This window comes from Xyrauchen texanus, chromosome 21 (genome assembly GCF_025860055.1).
Source record: "Xyrauchen texanus isolate HMW12.3.18 chromosome 21, RBS_HiC_50CHRs, whole genome shotgun sequence".
NCBI lineage: Eukaryota > Metazoa > Chordata > Actinopteri > Cypriniformes > Catostomidae > Xyrauchen > Xyrauchen texanus.
Genome location: NC_068296.1, coordinates 13992616 through 14013636, shown reverse-complemented (window position 1 = coordinate 14013636; position 21021 = coordinate 13992616). Strand labels below are relative to the sequence as shown.

At 38.3% G+C, this 21021-nt stretch overlaps 1 protein-coding gene across 1 annotated transcript in view; it reads right to left on the bottom strand.

Annotated features, from left to right (window-relative positions):
• Nucleotides 1-21021, bottom strand: part of LOC127662010 (neprilysin-like) — a 48399-nt gene that overhangs the window by 10341 nt on the left and 17037 nt on the right. The window contains exons 5-13 of the mRNA XM_052153022.1: nt 12013-12093; nt 10918-11013; nt 10691-10809; nt 10276-10341; nt 9389-9523; nt 6166-6267; nt 5363-5499; nt 4746-4839; nt 4524-4652 (exon numbers count right to left, since the gene is read on the bottom strand). Of these exons, the coding sequence (XP_052008982.1) occupies nt 4524-4652; nt 4746-4839; nt 5363-5499; nt 6166-6267; nt 9389-9523; nt 10276-10341; nt 10691-10809; nt 10918-11013; nt 12013-12093 (959 nt within the window). The remainder of the gene's footprint in view (nt 1-4523; nt 4653-4745; nt 4840-5362; nt 5500-6165; nt 6268-9388; nt 9524-10275; nt 10342-10690; nt 10810-10917; nt 11014-12012; nt 12094-21021) is intronic.

The following is a 21021-nucleotide window of genomic DNA, read 5'->3' as shown; positions in this document are numbered from 1 at the left end:
AATGTACTTACTGTGTACACACGTGTTGATTAAATGTAAGTACAATGTAACAACATGTAAGTACACAATAGGTATATTTTATCACATTATTCATTTTATTTTTATTTAAGTACACAGTAGTTAAAGACTGATAAAGATTAAAATCATTGTTATTAGGTTGTGTTTATGCTTTGTTTTACATTTGATTAACAGAAAGTTTCAATTAACTAACAAATAGTTAGTGTTGGTTAGTTGGGACATTGATTGATCAAATCTAAAGTCTTTGTACAAGTTGATGTACAAAGATACATCAACTGATTAACAGACATTATTCAGTATCACAGTCTAATTTAAGCTATAAAAAGATGCCTAATATTTTTTTAAACTAAGAATTAATATATTAACATGTCTTTTACTTTTTGTGGTATTTGAACTGTACATCATTTCCAAAATAGCATATCCTATTTGTGTTTGACATACAAATAAATTATGGAAAATGTATCTGTAAAATTTATCAGCTCCGTGTAAGGAATTATCACACTCTACGTGATGGGATTGTTTTGACTGGAACTTATAAGTTATCTTGTTCTCTCATTTATTAAACTAGCAGACAGATTCTGAGAGACCACTGATCGCTCACAGAACATTGCTATCAAGACTCGTGACGTCTAGATAGACTGCTGGACAGATAGACAGCTGTGGATGAGGAATAAGACAATTATTGGCAGATATTTCATGCTCGTATCTGTAATGTTATCGTGGTGACCTCAAATGCACTGTCACAACATGGATGCTGTGAGTAATGATCTATGGTTCAGCCAAAATGTGCCAAAAAAAAACAACGTCATCAAGAAAGCTGACATTTACCAATGTACGCAGCACATGCAGTACATGGAATGATTACACACATGTGGCTATTGAATGTTTATATCTGTTAAAAAATTATAATAATTACCTAGACTCAAAGACCAATTGTCAAGTCAAGTCAAGTGGTTTTTATTGTCGTTTCAACCATATACAGTTAGTACAGTACACAGCAAAACGAGACAACGTTCCTCCAGGACCATGGTGCTACATAAAAACAACAAAGGACCAACATAGGACCACATGAGACTACACAACGAAATAAAATACCTATATAAACTACCTATATATACCTATATAAAGTGCACGTGCAAACATGTGCAAAAAGTACAGGACAGTACAACAAATTACTGACAATGAACGGGACAATAGACAGTGCAGCGCCGACCAGTACTCAGTAGTGCAAAAAGATGACAGTTTCTAAAAATGTAAACATAACATACTATGAGATAATGTTCTATGCACATAGCAGTTATTGAGGTAGCAGACAGTTATAAAGTGACAGTAATTAAAGTGCAACTCAGGACACGTGTGTGTCAAACCAGTCTCTGAGTATTGAGGAGTCTGATGGCTTGGGGAAGAAGCTGTTACACAGTCTGGCCGTGAGGGCCCGAATGCTTCGGTACCTCTTGCCAGACGGGAGGAGGGTAAAGAGTTTGTGTGAGGGGTGTGTGGGGTCGTCCACAATGCTGGTTGCTTTATGGATACAGTGTTTTATGTAAATGTCTTTGATGGAGGGAAGAGAGACCCCAATGATCTTCTCAGCTGTCCTCAATATCCTCTGCAGGGCTTTATGGTCCGAAACGGTGCAAGTCCCAAACCAGGCAGTGATGCAGCTGCTCAGGATGCTCTCAATAGTCCCTCTATAGAATGTAGTGAGGATGGGGTTGGGAGATGTGCTTTCCTCAGCCTTCGAAGAAAGTAGAGACGCTGCTGGGCTTTCTTGGTGATAGAGCTGGTGTTGAGGGACCAGGTGAGGTTCTCCGCCAAGTGAACACCAAGGAATTTGGTGCTTTTGACGATCTCCACAGAGGAGCCGTCGATGTTCAGCGGAGTGTGTTCACCTTGTGCTCTCCTAAAGTCAACAACCATCTCTTTTGTTTTGTCGACATTCAGAGACAGGTTGTTGGCTCTACACCAGTTCGTCAGCCGCTGCACCTCCTCTCTGTATGCGGACTCGTTGTTCTTGCTGATGAGACCCACCACGGTCGTGTCATCGGCGAACTTGATGATGTGATTCGAGCTGTGCATTGCTGCACAGTCGTGAGTCAGCAGAGTGAACAGCAGTGGACTGAGCACACAGCCCTGGGGGGCCCCAGTGCTCAGTGTGGTGGTGGTGGAGATGCTGTTCCCGATCCGGACTGACTGAGGTCTCCCAGACAGGAAGTCCAGGATACAGTTGCAGAGGGAGGTGTCCAGGCCCAGCAGGTTCAGCTTTCCAATCAGGTGCTGGGGAATGATTGTGTTGAATGCTGAGCTGAAATCTATGAACAGCATTCGAACGTATGAGTCCTTATTGTCTAGGTGGGTGAGGGCCAGATGGAGGGTTGTGGTGATGGCATCGTCCGTTGAACGGTTTGAACGATACGCAAACTGCAGTGGGTCTAGTGAGGGGGGCAGCTGGGTCTTAATCTGTCTCATGACGAGCCTCTCGAAGCACTTCATGACGTTGAGGCAGGACACTGAAAACTTCTTTGGCATGGGGATGATGGTGGTGGCCTTGAAGCACGTTGGAACAACGGCGCTGCTCAGAGAGATGTTGAAGATGTCGGTAAGAACATCTGCCAGCTGGTCTGCACATCCTCTGAGCACTCTGCCAGGAATGTTGTCTGGTCCAGCAGCCTTCCGTGGGTTGACTCTACATAGAGTTTTCCTCACATCTGCCGTGGTAAGACAGAGCACCTGGTCGTTGGGAGGAGGGGTGGACTTCCTCGCCATCACGTCGTTCTGCACTTCAAACCGAGCGTAGAAGTCGCTCAGCGCATCTGGAAGGGAGGTATCTTTGTCACAGGCAACTGATGTTGTCCTGTAGTTGGTGATGGCCTGGATGCCCTGCCACATGCCGCGTGTCACCGCTGTCCTGGAAGTGACTGTGGATTCTCTGGGCGTAGCGCGCTTTGCCTCTCTGATTGCCCGTGACAGTTTGGCCCTAGCTGTTCTTAGGGCTGCCTTATCGCCTGCTCTGAAGGCGAGTCTCGGGACCTCAGCAGCGTGCGCACCTCCGCAGTCATCCACGGCTTCTGGTTGGAGCGTGTGGTGATGGTCTTGGAGAAAGTGACATCATCAATACACTTGCTGATGTAGCTGGTCACTGATGCTGTGTATTCCTCCAAGTTGGTAGAATCGCCATATGTTGCAGCCTCCTGAACATGTGCCAGTCAGTACACTCAAAACAGTCCTGAAGAGCAGAGATGGCTCCTGCTGGCCAGGTTTTCACCTGCTTCTGAAGCGGTTTTGTGCGTCTGACGAGCGGTCTGTATGCTGGAATTAACATAACAGAGATGTGGTCTGAGTAGCCGAGGTGGGGGCGGGGCTCCGCCCGGTACGCGCCTGGGATGTTTGTGTAAACAAAATCAAGCGCGTTCGCCCGTCTCGTTGCAAAGTCCACATACTGATTACCAATTGTAATCTATTATTAATGGAATATTTCACCCACAAAAACATCTGGCATTATATACTCTCATGTCCTTGCAAAAAACATTTGCTGTTATTTTATCCATGAAACACAAAAGGAGAAATCTGAAATATCTATATAAAGCTCTTTTTTACATACAAGAACAATTCATAGTGACTACGACAGTTAAGCTCTAAAAAAGGACAAAAGAGAAAAGAACCATAAAAGTAGTCCATATAACAGCTTTGTATGAGGAACAAACTAAATTTGAGTCCTTATTCACTAATAATCTTCCTGATAATCAAAAAATATTCTCCTTTTGTATTCCACAGAACACAAATATCGACAGGTTTGGAACAGCATGTGGGTGAGTAAATAACAGTAGAAGTTTCATGTTGGGAGAACTATTCAATTAACAACACCGGTTGGAAATGGAGGGAATTCAACAATTGAGATGCTGGTCTGTAGTTTCACACATACTGTAACATTAGGAAAAATTATAATATAACACTGTGCAAGGTGTTGCCATGTACATGAGTATGGGGCCAGGAGAGTCCAGTGATTAATGTAGTGCTAGAGAGCATGTTTCATGACAGGTGGTCTTGGTGCAATTCTCAGCTGTTTGTACATGCATAGGAGGAAATGGACCCGACCCAAGTCAACCCACACATGCCCGATAGAGTATTGTACAAACAAAACTCCAGAAACCATGAAAAACGCACATCTCCTCAGAACAATATATAGGACCCATATTGCAGTAGGGTTGTGCAGAATTCAGATTTGAATTAAGAACATCAATTCAGTTCCAATTCAGATCATTTAAATTGAGAAAGCAAACATATGTAGAATTGCAATTTCAATTTGAATTGAAGTAGAATTCAAATGGAATAACATTCAAATACATTCATTTAACCATTTTAAAATACGTTTTTAATAATACATTACATTTTTCGTAAAACCTGAAGCATGCTATAAAACACACAACATATGGGGTATTTCCTGGAACATTAGATATTAATAATCAGTGTTTAAAATGCTACCTATAGAAACTTGTATTAGATCTCACCATTCCTTTGCTATCTCCAGCAAAGGCTTCCTCCACATACAATCTCCCCACAGCATTTTCCATGTTGTTGTTTACGTAGATGGCACACTGCCTCCAAACCGCTGCTTCAGAGCTGGTCCCATAGATAGCCTGAGATAAGTAAGAGCAATAGCCTAAATGTGTAAAAACTTAGCTAAAGCAAAAGTCAGTTTGTAGTTGGAATTAGATTTCCTTGGTCGTCACCTTTCTGAAGGCTTTCCTGGTCTCCCTGTATGGCCTACCCAGACCGACAACCAGATTCATTATGAAGCGCCACACCATGTAGTTCTGAATGTCCCTGTATGCACAATCACAGAACTTATTCTTACTTCAACATTGTATAAATTCAAAACAGATTATATGCGTCACAAGCACAAATTTTACCACTGCACCATGGCTCCACTGTAAATCATAGATTTTGTTTGGAACGCTAGTATGCTGCTTACTGCATACTGTGCATGAAATACTGTTTGCTGTATGCAGTGAGCCCAGTTTTCATTTAAAAAAACGTCATAACTTTTGGCAATCCAAAAATACTGATTTTAAAAATGAAGGATGATATTGTTTTGGTTCATCTGACCATTGTGGATCACAACATCTCACACACTGTGTTATACTATATACTTCACATTTTGGTAGATATAGTAGGTCATTTTTCACGCATACAGAAAATATGCATACTGTGCATGATATGCATATTGTATATGACAAAATTGTATGACTAATCTGGTAGTGTTCTATAACCATGATTTCAATGGCAGATTCTCCAGATCACCTAACAGAACTAATTATTATACATCTGAAGTGTCTGTGTGAACTACCTCTTAGTGTACTTGGCAAGGACAGGGTTGAGCCTCTTTAAGTAGTTAGGGGCATACACAATAACCTTCTCACTGTCTGTAACGGGAACGCCAACTGTGTCCATGATCTTGTTAGTGAAGTGCGTCCAGTTGAACACCTGAACAAAATAAACATTTATGTTGTTTATGAGAATTTTAAATATAATAGAGTTCATTATGGATTAATTTAAATATAATAGAGACGATCGTTTAGGTACAGAACAGGTGTGTTTAACTAAGGCATTCACAACCATGTATTTGTGCGTAAAACCTGTGTGCAAACGTAATGATGCATTAATAAGTTTGCACTTATATTTTTCCTACATTTAAGATAAAAATGTAAACCAATAGCTAAGTGACCCTACAATAAGTACTTAATAATAATACTTATTTAAGAGTAGCAAATATCCATCCATCCATCCATCCATCGTCAACCGCTTATCCTGTGTACAGGGTCGCGGGGAGTAGCAAATATGATGTGCAATATAGCTAAGGGATTCTGTATAAAAACAACCTTTAGAGAGTGTATGGATATGTTTGCAGAGAGTGTCCAATGGAAATGGAGATGGTTTGGGCATGTATTATGCTAAATACTAACTGTGGGCATGCACTTCCTTATTTAGTATAATCCAGATTCATCAAAATTAGAACAGCGGTAAAAACAAATTTATGTGTATGTAACAGAGTATGTATGTGTTCTGTGCACAGTAAGAAAATTTGTATGCACTTTTTAGTGAATGAGACACTTTGTACACAGTCTCAGATGGGATGTGACACTTTCTTACCCTGGAATTAATATCTAGGGTGAAATTGGTGTTCATGGTCTCCAAAGGCATCTTGTTATAAAGTAGAACTGGGTTGTTTCTGTCTTCTGGTGTGTCTGTTGCCTGTGACAACAGTGAAAGCATGGAAAGAGAACGATACATTTTAAAAAGGGTGACCGAGCATTTCATAGGATGTGAAAGGAAGATACAACAGCTCTTTGTCCAGTTTTCCTCTGTGTCATTTCACTTCCTCCTACAATATTAAAATACACAACAGCCCAAAGGCATCCTCCAGTGTTTTTAAAATGTTTTAAGCCTTTGCCTCATTCGAACATCAAATCTTGGACCTGTAACATATCTGTGTACAATACCTTTAACCAAACACACCCCTATTAAACAAATCTATATGGCACTGTTGCATGATTGTAAATGTGCATGAGCATTAAAAAGGATTATTACAGTCAATTAGAATGTGTCAGAAGCAGTGTTGGTTTGAATTCAGCTCCAAGACAAACTAGCTTGTAATGCATACTCTATAAACTGGATAGGAATGAGCTCACTATCATAAAAGGTACAAACGTCACCACGAACAGTGGAAAAACATTGATATTTACAAAAGTGTGCTGGTGATACAGCTTCTCTAGCAAATTGTTTCAGTGTGAAGCATGAACACAACATATGGGTAAAAAAAAAAGAAAAAAAGAAACATCCTTTTACGTGGGCAATGATTGTGAAATAAAGCTGCAAATAACACCCCAGTGTTTTCTAGGTTTAGCTAAATAAGCATAGGATCTGTTTGTAAACATAATTGTGCATATTCGCTATGTACCTGTTACAGATATGATTACATGGAAAATGTGTTATTGCACCAAACACTTTGACAAATCTCTAACATACAGTATGACGAATGAAGCGATTTAGGGGTTCCTGTATCTCAAGTTATACAGCATGACACTACATGTCAAGGTTAAGGGTTTGATTACCAGGGAACACACATACAATAAAATATATCCCCTGAATGGACTGTAAGTCACTATGGATAAATGTGTATGCTCAATGAGCAAATGAAGAGCTAAAAAATTAAGCTAGTGAGAAAATTAGTGATGACTTTAGACAGTATCAACCTTAAGATAAATTTGAAAATGAATATTCAATAATAGTGTATTAAAAATTGTCCCATTTTTAAGGGGTCTTGTCATACATTTCATGGTAGTTCACCTAAGGAAATTCTTGATTTACTTCACCTTTAAGACTTCAATATACACGCCCATTGTTTTGATTGGCTGATATCTTTGCAGAGAAAATGCCCCCAGCTATAACACATTTGAAACAAAAAGAACTCTGTCCAGGTAATCATAGATAAATATATGTCCTAGTTTATGTGAAGCAAGCAATACAATTATGGAGTGTCTATTTATGCTAAGTGCAAATAGCGACAGATGCTAATTTCACTAAGTATAAAAAGCAACAAAAAGCATCTTCTTTGCACTAAGTGCAAATAGCGTTAGATGCTATTTATTTATAGTGCATTATTTGCACTGTAGTGCAAATAATGGCAGATACTCTTACACCTCTGTTTAAATACTAACATACAGTATAGGGGCATCACTGCAGCATTTTTATTATGTTTATTTGGAGTCACACAGACATCCTACACCAACACCTAACCCTACCTTACAAAACTTAACCATGGTTTAACTATAGTTACCATAGTATAACCATGGTATATGTCTAGTAAAATCATAGTAACCACAACATTAAACGTGGTTACTACTATTAACAACATGTTACTATAGCAACACCATGGTTAGTACATCAGAACTATACAGATTCCACCAAAACACATGGTTACTACAATATTAATACAGTAAAACCATGGTTATTTTTATTCGGATCAAATCCTTCTCTCAACTCCCCAACCTTCACTGTGACCAAATCAATTTATTACTATAAGTAGTATAATAGGAAATATTAAGAGTAGAGACATGGGAAAAAGTGTGTCAAAGGGTGGGATTCAAACCCAGATCTCCAGCATGACAACACACACTTACACCGTCATTACACCCAGAGCTACTACAGCTACATGTGGGGATGCAGTTTGTCGTAAAATCCTGTGTTTCCACCAGAATATTGGAGTGCAGATAGTCAATTGGTTATCCAATCTCTTAATCCACTAAATGTCTAACCCATTAACTAGTTTAATATCTGTGCACCATCGCAAAATATTCAAATATGCCCGCCTACATTTGATCAGCAGTTGACCCCAAATAAATCTGTCATGGCTGTCTTGAGTTTGGTCTGAGCTAGTGTAAATAGCCTCTGCCAACATGATGGCCTAATTACACCTAGTGTAATTAGCAATTAGCCTATGCCATAAAATTACTACTTGTTAGACTAAAAAAACAATAGAAAATTTATCAAAATCGGCACACTGACCACGTTAACATGCGCTTAAAGTTTTTTCAGTAAGTACCGTTCTGAAACGTCATGTAAACAAGAATGGTGATTTCCCTATGCCATTTAAGGGATTAAGAGAAAGCAATTTAACACACCCAGGATTCTCCCAGAGAACGTCCAGATAACAAACGTCATAGGACGGAGCCCAACAACAAGTCAACACAGAGGCAAGAATTAAACATTTCTGGGAATTCCAAATTTTCCGCTGCAGTTTGAATGAATGAATGAATGAATGTTACAGTCACAGCAACAACTCTGGAATATCTGGAAACAAAGCAAAACAAAATTTTCTGTTTTTGACAACAGTTATTTTGTCTCCTACATCCTACATTAGATTGCCATTGTTTATTTATGTGCGAACAATGAATATGAAATGGATATATGCATATACTGTATGCATATGTGCAATATGTAATTATATACAATATGTAATTATTCCATTTTCAAATTGACGATGTCATTATTTGATGTCACTATGTGGCCAATTTAAAAAAAAAGAGTAGTTTTTGCAGGGTGAAAACAATAAATGCTTTTTTTGAGTTCTGATACTTACAGTAAGCTTTTATAATACAAGGACCTCTTACATGTCAAAATATCAGGATAAAATGTATACCTCATTACTCTTTTAATCATGACACATTTACACTTTTTGACAGGATGAAAGGTGTTGAAAAATCCTGCTCCAGTGTTAAATATCTAGCCATTATCAGAATCTCAAGTCTCAGATGCTTATAAATCTTATCAGTGTGGTTGTAAATTGGAAAATTAGAAGATTTTGCAAGCTTACATTAGCAATTTCCTTTTCCATCATCATCACCCGGGAAGCCTCTTGTCTGATATTAGTGTCATTAACTTCCAGCTGCCGGTCAGTTCGGATAAGCTTCGCCAAGTCAGTCATGAAGTTCTCATATGTCACACAGGCCTGAGAAAAAATTCACAATGAAAACACATGAGTGCTAAATTCAATACCTGTGTGCATACATATGTTTCTAATTCATATACAACAGCATCAAGATGTTGACTTTCCAGGAATTTAGAAGATGTCAGCCTAATTTGGTTGATTTAATATCTTCTTTCTCCCCTTTCCCGGTTTTCCTGCAAAAAGTCACATTATCTTGTCTGATCATCTTCAATTTATAAACAAAAGACTAGATCTTGGTCCAAGTGTCTCTTTCTGTCTGTCTCTTTCTGCAGTCATGCATCTTTAACAGCTATATGTGTATATTTGTATAAATGTATATCATGCAAATGTATACACACACCATCAGAAACCAAGCATCGCTATACTCAATAGTTCATTTATTGCAACATTATCTAAATGGCTATCTTGCTGAAATTCTATTTCATTCTATTTTATTTTGCATATTATTACTATTATTATTATTATTAATTAATTATTAAAAAAATATTGCCACCTTTCTATTTTTTAAATCTCTTTTATTCTTTTCTTTTCTGCCTGTTTATTTATTTATTTATTTATTTATTTGTGTGATGATTTGACAATAGTGTATGCAAAACAATCATGCCAATAAAGTAAGTTGAAATTGAAAAATTATTAGACAGTCAGTCAGCTTTACATAAGAAAGGTTGGGGAGAAGAAAGAAATGGGGAGAGAAAAGCTAGAGAATAAGTTTGATAAAATCCACCTTTGCCTGTTTAACAGGCCGTTCTTACCTCCTCATAGGGCCCAGTGCACACATAGTAGTCTCTTGAGGAGAGGCCAAGACTTGGCTGGTCAAACTGGCACGGAGAATAAAACCAAGAGACAATCAGCCTTTCATTCTTAAAAGGGAAACCTGATGCATCCGCATGATGAGCCGTCCCAATAAAACTGTATCATTTACTGCAATTAAAACCAAGAGAGCACTTGAAAGCGTCATTTAAGGCCCATAAACAAGGGCACTGTTTGTTCATAGAGATTTTTTTATTTAAATTCTTTGGCTTAAAAGGCCCCTTGGAGAGAGAAAATATGGCTGTTTAGAGATCACACAAGTGTTCTAAACAAAAGTGTGTATTTTAAGTGAATCTGCAAGTGTGTGTGTTTTTGTGCAAAAAAGAATAGAGGAAGTCTGTTTATGCGCACACCTACATGAATGATGTGTGCATTGGAGTCTCTGTCGTCTGTACCGATAAAAAAGCTAACTAGGACTTGCTTTCCATATTTCTCATTCAGTTTGGCAATGACATCCTCTGCTTTCCAATTAAGTCCTGAAGAGACAGGAGAGGAGTGGAGAGGAGACATTTTGGGATATAATCTATACTTATGAGTTATTTGATGTTACGCATACAAAAATCCATTGAGAGATCAACACATACCATAGGTGGTGTCCCAATCATCTGTTGCTATTGGCCACTCAAAGACATCTGGCAGCATTTTAAGAAGAGGCGTCCCACCTCTCTGTTCAATGAGGCCTGTCAGAAAAATGCAAAATATTGAAATGATAAATTCTAATTTAGCAGGCAATGACTGCTGAGTACAACAGTGAGAGCTAATTTAATCAGCGACCTTGATTTCAGAAGTATTTTTCCTATTCATTTTTCTCCATTTACTGCAAAAAAGTATTTTTTATATCATTCTCCAATAAAAATATCTAAGCATTCTTGAAACATACAAAAACAAAATACAAGCAAAAGGACATAAAATATTAATTCATGATTTCAGAGAAATCTAACAAAATTTAGTGCAGTTCATGCTAAAAAAAACATGTTGTTATAAGCATAAACGTTACTAAAAGTAGTTAGATTTCTCTGAAAACAAGACAAAATACAAAATATCTGACGTCATTTTGATGTTGTTTTAAGATGTTTTTTTTCTACACTGCATAGGGATTTAAAATAAAAAAAACTTCAAACCCATTAACCAAAACAACCAGCTTCAAAATGAATCACAGCATTACAATCTTTAGCAGAACATATATATAAAAATTGGAAACTAGACAAAGGCACAAAACTGTGTATTTAGACTGTGTTTTATTAGTAAATGATCTACTCATCCCATGAATCATTGCGAATGACGTAATCAAATTAAAAATGGCGGTCCAAAATAACACTGTTAATTTATAGTCATTTGTAGCCATGTATAAAAATGATACATTTTAAGTTTACTGCAAAATATTCAGTTATATACTAATATCACGTGTACAAGTAGTAGGGAGGCTCAATTAGGTCATTCACGATGCTTCATGGGAGTGGCCGGTTGCTGCTGAGCTCTTTTGCTGCAATGTGTTTGCTACGATTCTCTGATCAGTGGATCTTTCTCTTTAGTAATGCGGCTAGTCTAATTTTTCATGTAGAAATAAACACTTTTTTTGTTGTTTGTTGAAACAATGCTGACAGTTTCTACATTAATGTTCAAAATATATAACAATTTTCTCCAGCCAATCCTGTTCCTCTGATGATTTTTGAACTCACTCTCATTGGTGCAGGACCTGTAGAGAATCTTGGCCTTGGCCAATGAGCTGCTGCTTCCACTGTTCTCTTTTTCCAGCACCCCTTAATTGAAATAAATGTAAAGTATTATTGAGATTGTCAGACAATATCAGTACCAAAGAGATGGATTTAAATATGTTTGAAAGTAATATGAGACAGTGTGATTGTAACAATGTTGCATTGCCATAGCAGAGAGTGTCTTAACATTGCCCCCAAAAGAAGACCTTTTGTTTGGAAATGAAATGTTCAATTGAGTTAGCCACACAGCAGTATACTTATCTCTGTTGCAGATAAAGAAAAAATATTTTGGCCAATCAGTTGGCCAGCTGTTGCTCTAATATCTCTCATATCATGTTTTGCAATGCTTGTGTTCAGATTTTGTTTTAATTAGATCTTGGGTCTGAGTGTTTCCTATGAAAGGGCACAGATCATGTGTGTGTGTGTGTGATTGGATTAGAGACCGCCTGTGTCCGTGTTGCAAGAACCCCTACAGTGTCAAAACTCTGTTAGTTTATCTCAGTCACCCGTTTTCTTTATCCATCTGATGTGCAGATTACTTGCCTTTTATTTTGCAGCTATATGTAGACCTCTACATGTAGACCTACTTTATACACAAAATACTCATAAATACTTGTTTTCAGCCTGCTATTGACCTAAATGCAAATGCAATAAATAGACAGCTGACCAATAAGACCTAACCACAGATGTGCCTGTTGGGCACAAAACAAAAATTAGGTGTCTTTAACTACTGTGTACTAACATCAAAATACTGTCACTGAGTACTTTATTAGGAACACTTGTACACTTGCTTATTCATGCGATTATCTAATCAGCTAATTATGTCGCAGCAGTGCTATGCATAAAATCATTCAGATGTGGGTCAGGAGCTTCAGTTAATGTTCACATCAAACATCAGAATGGGACAAAAATGTGATTTCAACTGTGGCATGATTGTTGCTGCCAGATAGGCTGATTTGAGTAGTTCTGTAACTGCTAATCTCCTAGGATTTTCACACACAACAGTCTCCAGAGTTTACTCAGAATGGTGCCAAAAACAAAAGAACATCCAGTAAGTGGCGGTTTTGCAGATGGAAATGCATGTCGATGAGAGGTCAACAGATAATGGCCAGACTGGTTCGAGCTGACAGAAAGGCTATGGTAAATCAGATAACCCCTCTGTACAATTGTAGTGAGTAGAATTGTAAGGATCTCCTCTTTGGGGTGCTGTTCCCCTCCAGACCAGCAGAGGGCGTTAGCCTTGGTCCTCCCGTGCTATGCTCCTTTCCACTCCTGTAGATGGCACAAACGCCCCTAACTTGATTCAACTCTGCTCCTTAACCCTCATTCCCTTCACCTGTGTATTGCCCTATATAAGTCTGTTTGTTTCTCACCAATGTGTTCAGTCTTGCGCCTACTTACCCTGTGCCTCGAGTTACAAGTTCTCTAGCTAAGTGTTTTTTCTTGTTATACCTTTTTGACCCTTATGTCTATTTTTATTTCTCTGTTTAGTGAAAGCTTGACTTTCCTTGTTTACTTGTACTTTGCCTTTTTTTATCTAGTAAAAATTATATTTTTTGGAAGAAACTCTAGTTTCCTGAATCTTTGCTCATCTGCTCTTGGGCTCAATTATTGGGGAGTTAGCTCAGTGGTAAGACACCTAACACTAGAGCACTGAAGACCTGGGTTCAGTCCTGGTCTACGACAGCCTCATCACAAGAATAGCATCTCAGAATGCACAAAAGTCAAGCAGTTAGTGTCAACTATATTGTGTAACTATATGTTTTTTCTGCAAAATTCTCACAAGATTCACTTTTGCTGCTACTGAGGTTTAGGTATGGGTAGGTTTAGGGATAGAGTTACGGTTTAGATTAGTTGTCAGGTTAACAGTATAACTATAGATATCATTAAATGCAGGTACTTTAAATGTAAGTACAATGCAACAACACGTTTCTACATAATAAGTACATTGTATCAAATGCTTAATTACATAGTAATTAAAGACACCTAATATAGAGTGGTTCAAAAAAATCTTAATCCAGTCTAGTAGATTGCCAGACTGGTTAGGCTGAGCTGTTTAGCTGGTTTTACAGGGGTCTTAGACACATGTTAGCATGACCAGCTAAACCAGCTAAATAACAGCTTGGCAAGGCAATAAGACCAGCTAGACCAACTGAAGACCAGCTTGACCAGGGGTGCATTTCCCAAAGCATCATTAGCCAACTATGGTCGCAAGTTACCAAAATGGTTCGGTGTTTCCCGAAACCATAGTTCCAACGGACATTCACAAACAGCATCACAAATTTCATCTGTGAGTAGAAGCATAGTTCCTTGTTAGTTTGCTGTGTAGACATCATTTCACTTTCATTTTCAGAAAGTGCCATTCTGAAAAGTTACGTGGACTCGATTGCAGCCTTTTAAGAAATTAAAGGCTGCAAAGAGAAAGCGCTAGGATAGGAGACCAACTAAACTATTAAACCAGCTAAGACAAGCAAAACACCGTAGGTATCACAGTCTGTCTGCACCTTATTCAAGGACTCTTATTTTGAAGTTCTGAAGCTCTGCCCCTTGAGCCTTCCAGGGTTCCGCCTCCCGAGTCTTCCACGGCTCCGCCTTCCAGAGCTCCGCTTCCCGAGTCTTCCACGGCTCCTCCTTCCAGGGCTCTGCTTCCCGAGTCTTCCAGGGCTCCGCCCCTTGAGCCTTCCAGGGCTCCGCCTCCTGAGTCTTCCACGGCTCCGCCTTCCAGGGCTCCGCCCCTTGAGCCTTCCAGGGCTCCGCTTCCCGAGTCTTCCACGGCTCCGCCTTCCAGGGCTCCGCCCCCAGAGTCCTCCATGGCTCCGCCTTCTACGGCTCTGCCCCCAGAGTCCTCCATGGCTCCGCCTTCTACAGCTCCACCCCAGATTCCTCCATGGCTCCACCTTCTACGGCTCCACCCCAGAGTCCTCTATGGCTCCGCCTTCCATGGCTCCGCCTTCAATGGCTCCGCCCACTCGCAGGCCTACTGTCCTGTGGCCGACTCCCATGCCTCCAGACCCAGACCCTGCCCTGTGGCCGACTCCCAGGCCTCCAGACCAGACCCTGCCCTGCGGCCGGCTCCCAGGCCTCCTGAACCTGTACCTGCCCTGCGGCCGGCTCCCAGGCCTCCTGAACCTGTCCCTGCCCTGCGGCCGGATCCCAGGCCTCCTGAACCTGTCCCTGTCCTGAAGTCGCCTCCCAGGCCCCCTGATCCAATCCCTGTCCTGAGGCCACCTCCCAGGCCCCGATCATCCTCCTGGGATCATTCTTCTCCATTTCCTCACCGTCATCTGTCTTGGGGCGCCAGGAGTCGCCCATTTAAAGAGGGGGGGTAATGTCACAGTCTGTCTGCACCTTATTCAAGGACTCTTATTTTGAAGTTCTCTCCCTCACTACATTTCCCATAAGTCACTGCTCTGATTACTCCATTATCCCCACCTGTGTGTCATTCCCTCGTTTAAACCTAAGTGTATATATACTCTTTAGTTTTGTCAGTCTGGGTCAGTCCTTGAATTGTAATGAAGCGTGATGTTTGGAATGTTATGTTTGCTCTACTCCAGTGTTTGTACCACTCCAGCTTATGATTAAAGAATATAAAGTTCCTACTCCTGCATCTCCTCTTGTATCCAGTGACACCCAAACATTACAGCAGGCTGGTTTAAGCTGTTTTTTTCTTTCAGCAGGTTTTACCTTATGAAGTGTGAGGACTAGTTATTACTGTAACCAGACAGTGATTTCTCCAAGTCATAAAATGTTTTTGTAATGTATAATTTATAGAATCCAAATTATAAATTCAGTAAATCAATAAAAATCAGCAAAAAATATCCACATAAACCCATTCAAGTCAAAATAAATGAAGACAGATGTACTGTACCTTTATCAAAGCAACACTATTTTTTTTTTGAGGTCTGTTAATGGAATGGCCACAATATACAGCCCCATTGAAAGTAACTTTTTGATATTGAGATCAGCTGTATCACTATCTGACCCACATCTCCTGACAAAGGCCACTTTGTCCCGGCAGGAAATAGCCCTTCCCTCTAGCATCTCCTGTATGTTTATGCATTAGTATTCCCGCTGGCCATGTTCAAAAAGCTTTCCGTATTTATATCCCATTTTCTGTCAGTTTGATACTGTTTTGATTATATATCTATTATCTTAGCATTCTAAATATGTGAGAGATATGGTAAAATGTAGACATTAAGATCCATAATATAGGGCATTTTTTATTCAATTTCTGTGTTTGACAAATATTCCTGTTCATGTGAATGAATAAATGGAAAGTGCACTGCCTGTGTAAAAGGAAAACTATGAAAATGAATTTTCATGTTTTTTTGTTTAATATTTTTCTCTCTATTTCCTCTTCCTTTATTTCTCTCCCTCTATTAGTCTGCTTAGTAATATCTCTCACTTTTCTCAGGATTTCTCTCATGCTGACATTCTCTCCTTTTCTCTGATGAAAACCATAAAACCACCTTAAACCATGTGGTTTGCTAGTCTTAACTGTTTTAAGCTGTCTAGCTGGTCTCCAAACCTGACCAGATGACAAATGGCCCAAGCCCCTCTAAAAAAATCAAAACAGACCAACCTAACCTGCTTGGTCAGGCTGGGAGACTAGCTTACCATCTTTAAGGTTTAAGCACTTTTTTCAGCAAGGGAGATTAGGTAGACACTAATCACAACAATCAAAATAAATTGAGCATAGCATTGCCACATTCCAATGAACAACTAAGTCAACGCAAAACCAATGTTTAATTGCTAGCAGAAGTATTTCTTGTCCCGTTTCTGTGTCTCTTTTTTTTATCACGTCTTACATTCTCCATAGGTCTTTTTCATTACACTGTAACTCAAGGTGTTTCCAGCAGTTCTGCTGACTCACATGCTAAAGTTTATGGCTAGTGTTTTACAACTCATCAGGCCTTAGCAGACAGAGCACATGCTCTGAATCATAAAAAACTTACGGGCCAGATAAAGCATTTGAATGGCATCCAGGGTAAATGCCCACATTGATTGAAAGGCACTGAATTAGTGTCACAAGCTGGGTCCAGTTTGCCTGTCCACAACCCTTACCAATAATTATTTGGCAAATGAACTGGGATACGTATCCCAAAACCATCATTAGCCAACTATGGTAGCAAGTCCCATCATTATCAAAATAGTTAAAAAATGTAGTGTTTCTCTAAACAGTAGTTCTAATGAACATTTGCAAACAGCATTGCAAAATTGTGTGGTTAGAACTATAGCTCTTTATCTGTGGTTAGAAGCATAATTTATTGTTAGTTTGCTAAGTCGTCTTTATCTTTTTTCCAAATATATTTAATTCTGTCAAGACTTTAACAACGTTTGCATGCACTTAAACAGTTTTAAAACAGTTTTATGTTGGAAAACATGGTTCAAGTGTACATGTTAACACATAAGTGAAGCTCTTATATCTTTTTGAAGAGTGCGTCAGGGGAACCCTAGAGTTTGATGCCGAGGGAAACTGTTCAGTGGTCACAAGTATGTGAAGCATATGGTGTTATGTACATGCAAGACAGTAGCCATGTCTAAGATTTCAGTTTCATGATAAAATAGGTTATATAATAAAATTGAATAAAATTTATTTCACAAACACACCTCTGTGATAGTGAACATGCTGAGATATGGCAGGTCATACATAGGCGTGCTTTTCAGTGCCAAACAGTGAGGGTCAATAAAAGTCAGGTTAAATATAGTAGAGGCATATAGACTGAAGAGAGAGTTAAAGGTGCTGTAAGCAATTTTAGCTGTTCTACTTCCACAAAACTTAGCCATTGAATTAGCCATGCTCCCTATTTCCAAAACCCTGCACTCCAAAGATGCCAAATGAGCTTTATTGAGAACAACATCATGCAAAAAGGATGTTAAAAACAACACCAGCAAAATAGCGCCCTCAACTGACAACTATCACAATCAAAATGGCTTAAAAATGGCAGTAAGTCTCAATAATTTGCTGCAACTACTACACTATAACAATGTGCAAAATGATTGATTGGTTGAAAGCGTCATTGTCCATGGGCATATTATTTATTTGCTGTCTAGAGTCTAGAGCTGTCACAGAGAACGGTGAAATATCTAACAAAATTATTTCATTAATGTCTTCTAGAGAGTAGGAAGATTTTTTGTATACCTTTCCATGAAAAGAAAATAGCTTACAGCACCTTTAAATGGAACATGTTTTTCCATGGCTCCATCAAGTTGAACTGTTGTAAACAGACTCTGGACTGGAAAAGGTGTATTGTAGGTGTTATGAAAGTGCATATTTTCCATTGTTTTTTCAATGATTGTAGAGGCCTTAAAAGCAACTTCTGCAGGTAGGAGCAGGTCTAAAACACCTATACCAGGGCTCACACAATAACATAACCTTTACCTTTACTCCCTGATCTCCTACAGAAATATACATTACACACACACACACATGTTTGTGCGGCTATCCATATGAGGACTCTCAATAGACATAATGATTTTTATACTGTACAAACTCTAGATTCTATCACCTAACTTTACCACTAAACCTAACCGTCACAAAAAAACTTTCTGCATTTTTACATTTTCAAAAAAACATTGTTTAGTATGTTTTTTAAGCTATTTGAATAATGGGGAAACTAGAGGTGTCCTGATAAACCACATTTATAGCATAATACTCTTGTAATTATCAGTTTGTAACCTAAAAAAATGTCAACTGGAAAAATTAACAACACCATGCTTTGGATAAAAACATCTGACAAAAACTGTATTTAAATTTAAACTATGCAATAAGTGAATTATATAGCTCATGCTGCTTTTTTGAAAATTAAGTAAAAACTCAAGTAATTTATCTGATGTATCAAGTCAATCATGAATACAACCGCAGGATTTCAGAGGATCAAATGTAATAACTTAAGAATCAACCACTGAAAAACTCACTGTCTACCTGTGTGTAATGATGGACAAAACATTAAAACCATTTACTCTACAAATTAAAACATGTCTTTCAATTCAAACAGATAAACGATTTCAAATTTTCCCAGTAGGAAGTTGGGAAATATGACTTTCCGAGTTGAATGGAACAAGACTCTAAATAGACCCTTATATTCCAATCAGCATTACCTTTTATCCCTCAAAAGCTCAGCACAGAAATGCTATTGAGGGAATTTCTCAGGGGAAGTCACAATCCCCACAAAGATTTCCCCATGATAATTATTTGTATTCCACCCTCACTGTTTGTTCATTAATTAGTAATGATTTTTAATTCATTAAAAATCAAACAAGGTGAAAGAAGTCATGGAAATGATCATCAAGTAAATAACAAATGGAAACAAAAGCACTTGATTGATTATTTTTGTCTGTGTTCACTATAAATCATGAATTAATTGCAAAGAAATTGCTGATTGTGACATATCATTCATTTTTAAAAGGCAGCAGAAAGAGAAGTTGGGTGAGAAACTGATTGAGGCTGAGTCTCATTCCGCTCACTATATCCTTATGTCATGAATCATAATATCATAAACAAAAATGTAGGCAAACTTGTAAGGGTGTTAATCAAATAAACATTGGGAAACTGTCAGTGCTGGGTAGTAATGGATTACATCTAATCTAAATTATGTAATCAGGATACAAAATAAATTACTTGTAATTAGATGTAATTACATATTAAATACTTGAAGTCAGATTAAAAGTATTTTTATGGATTACATGATTACATATTAATCAGGCAATGGCAGTAAATTGTTTATAATCAACTAGGAGGCTTTTGTACTTGGCTTTAAAATGTACATGAATGCTTCTGCTTATTTGACAACTTTTGAGACACTTTTTTGGGACAGATTGGTCTGATCAGTTAACACACATGCATGAAATAAGAAAACAGCGAGTAAAACACACTCCAAAAATCATATCAATTCTCTTATTTTGATCCATTAAGTTTGTTTAATGCAAAATTGTGTCAAAAGTGTATCATCTTATCCTACTCAAATGCATGTGGCATTAAATAAACAAGAATTATGTCTGAAGTAATCCAAAGAAATTATCTAAAATCAATCAGATTGGGTTCATTTAAAATTGTAATCCAATAGATTACATTACTGACTACAACTTTATTCATGCAATTTGTAATCAGTACCCAACATTGGTGATAACTTTTGATACTGAATTTTGGGATGTTGATTCACAAATATAACTTATCTGATCCATTCTCACACGTGGATGGTGTTTGTTGAGCCAAATTTGCAGAGTAAGACTTTGTTTAACAGCCCTGGAGCAGCTGTACATAATTCTAGAAATCCTCCCAAAAGAAATGGCTGTTAAACTTGAAAATGTTTGATGGAGGGCCTAGAGCTCTATCAACATTATGGGGGATAACATGCCAATTGTTTCTTATCTTTACTCCATAGAAAGTATTTTTTCCTATCCATGCAATCCATGCTTCTGAACTTGAGGACAAAGGCACCACTCAAATGATTAAACCATGTCTTCTCATAATGAATAATTATGCAATTTACTAAACACTGCTGGGCCCATATTCACAAAAAAAAAAATCCTAAGGCTAAAAGTAGCACCTAACGCAGAAATTTAAGAGCAAAATACCCTGAGAAAAAAAAATTCTGAGAGAAAATAATATTTCAGAGAGAGAGAAAAGAAATTTACAAAATAATTTCATCTTCAGGGCTTCCATAATTTCCCTATCATGCACATACAAACAAAAATGTATTGTAAAGAAAGAAAAATAAGGATGTCTTCTTAGACACATCCTTTGACAATTTGAGAGACCTAACAACATGACGATAAGACATGACAACATTTCTGGTACATGAACATGATGAATTGTTGATACTCACTCACTGTTTTTCACAGAATTTCAAGGGAAGAAACATTTCATTGCCCAGGAATTATATTGACAGTGGAACAGCCCTAGAAATAAGGACTTAATGCTGAACTCGGGAGTGGATTGAGACAGTATGAGAAACTGACAGAGAGGGACAA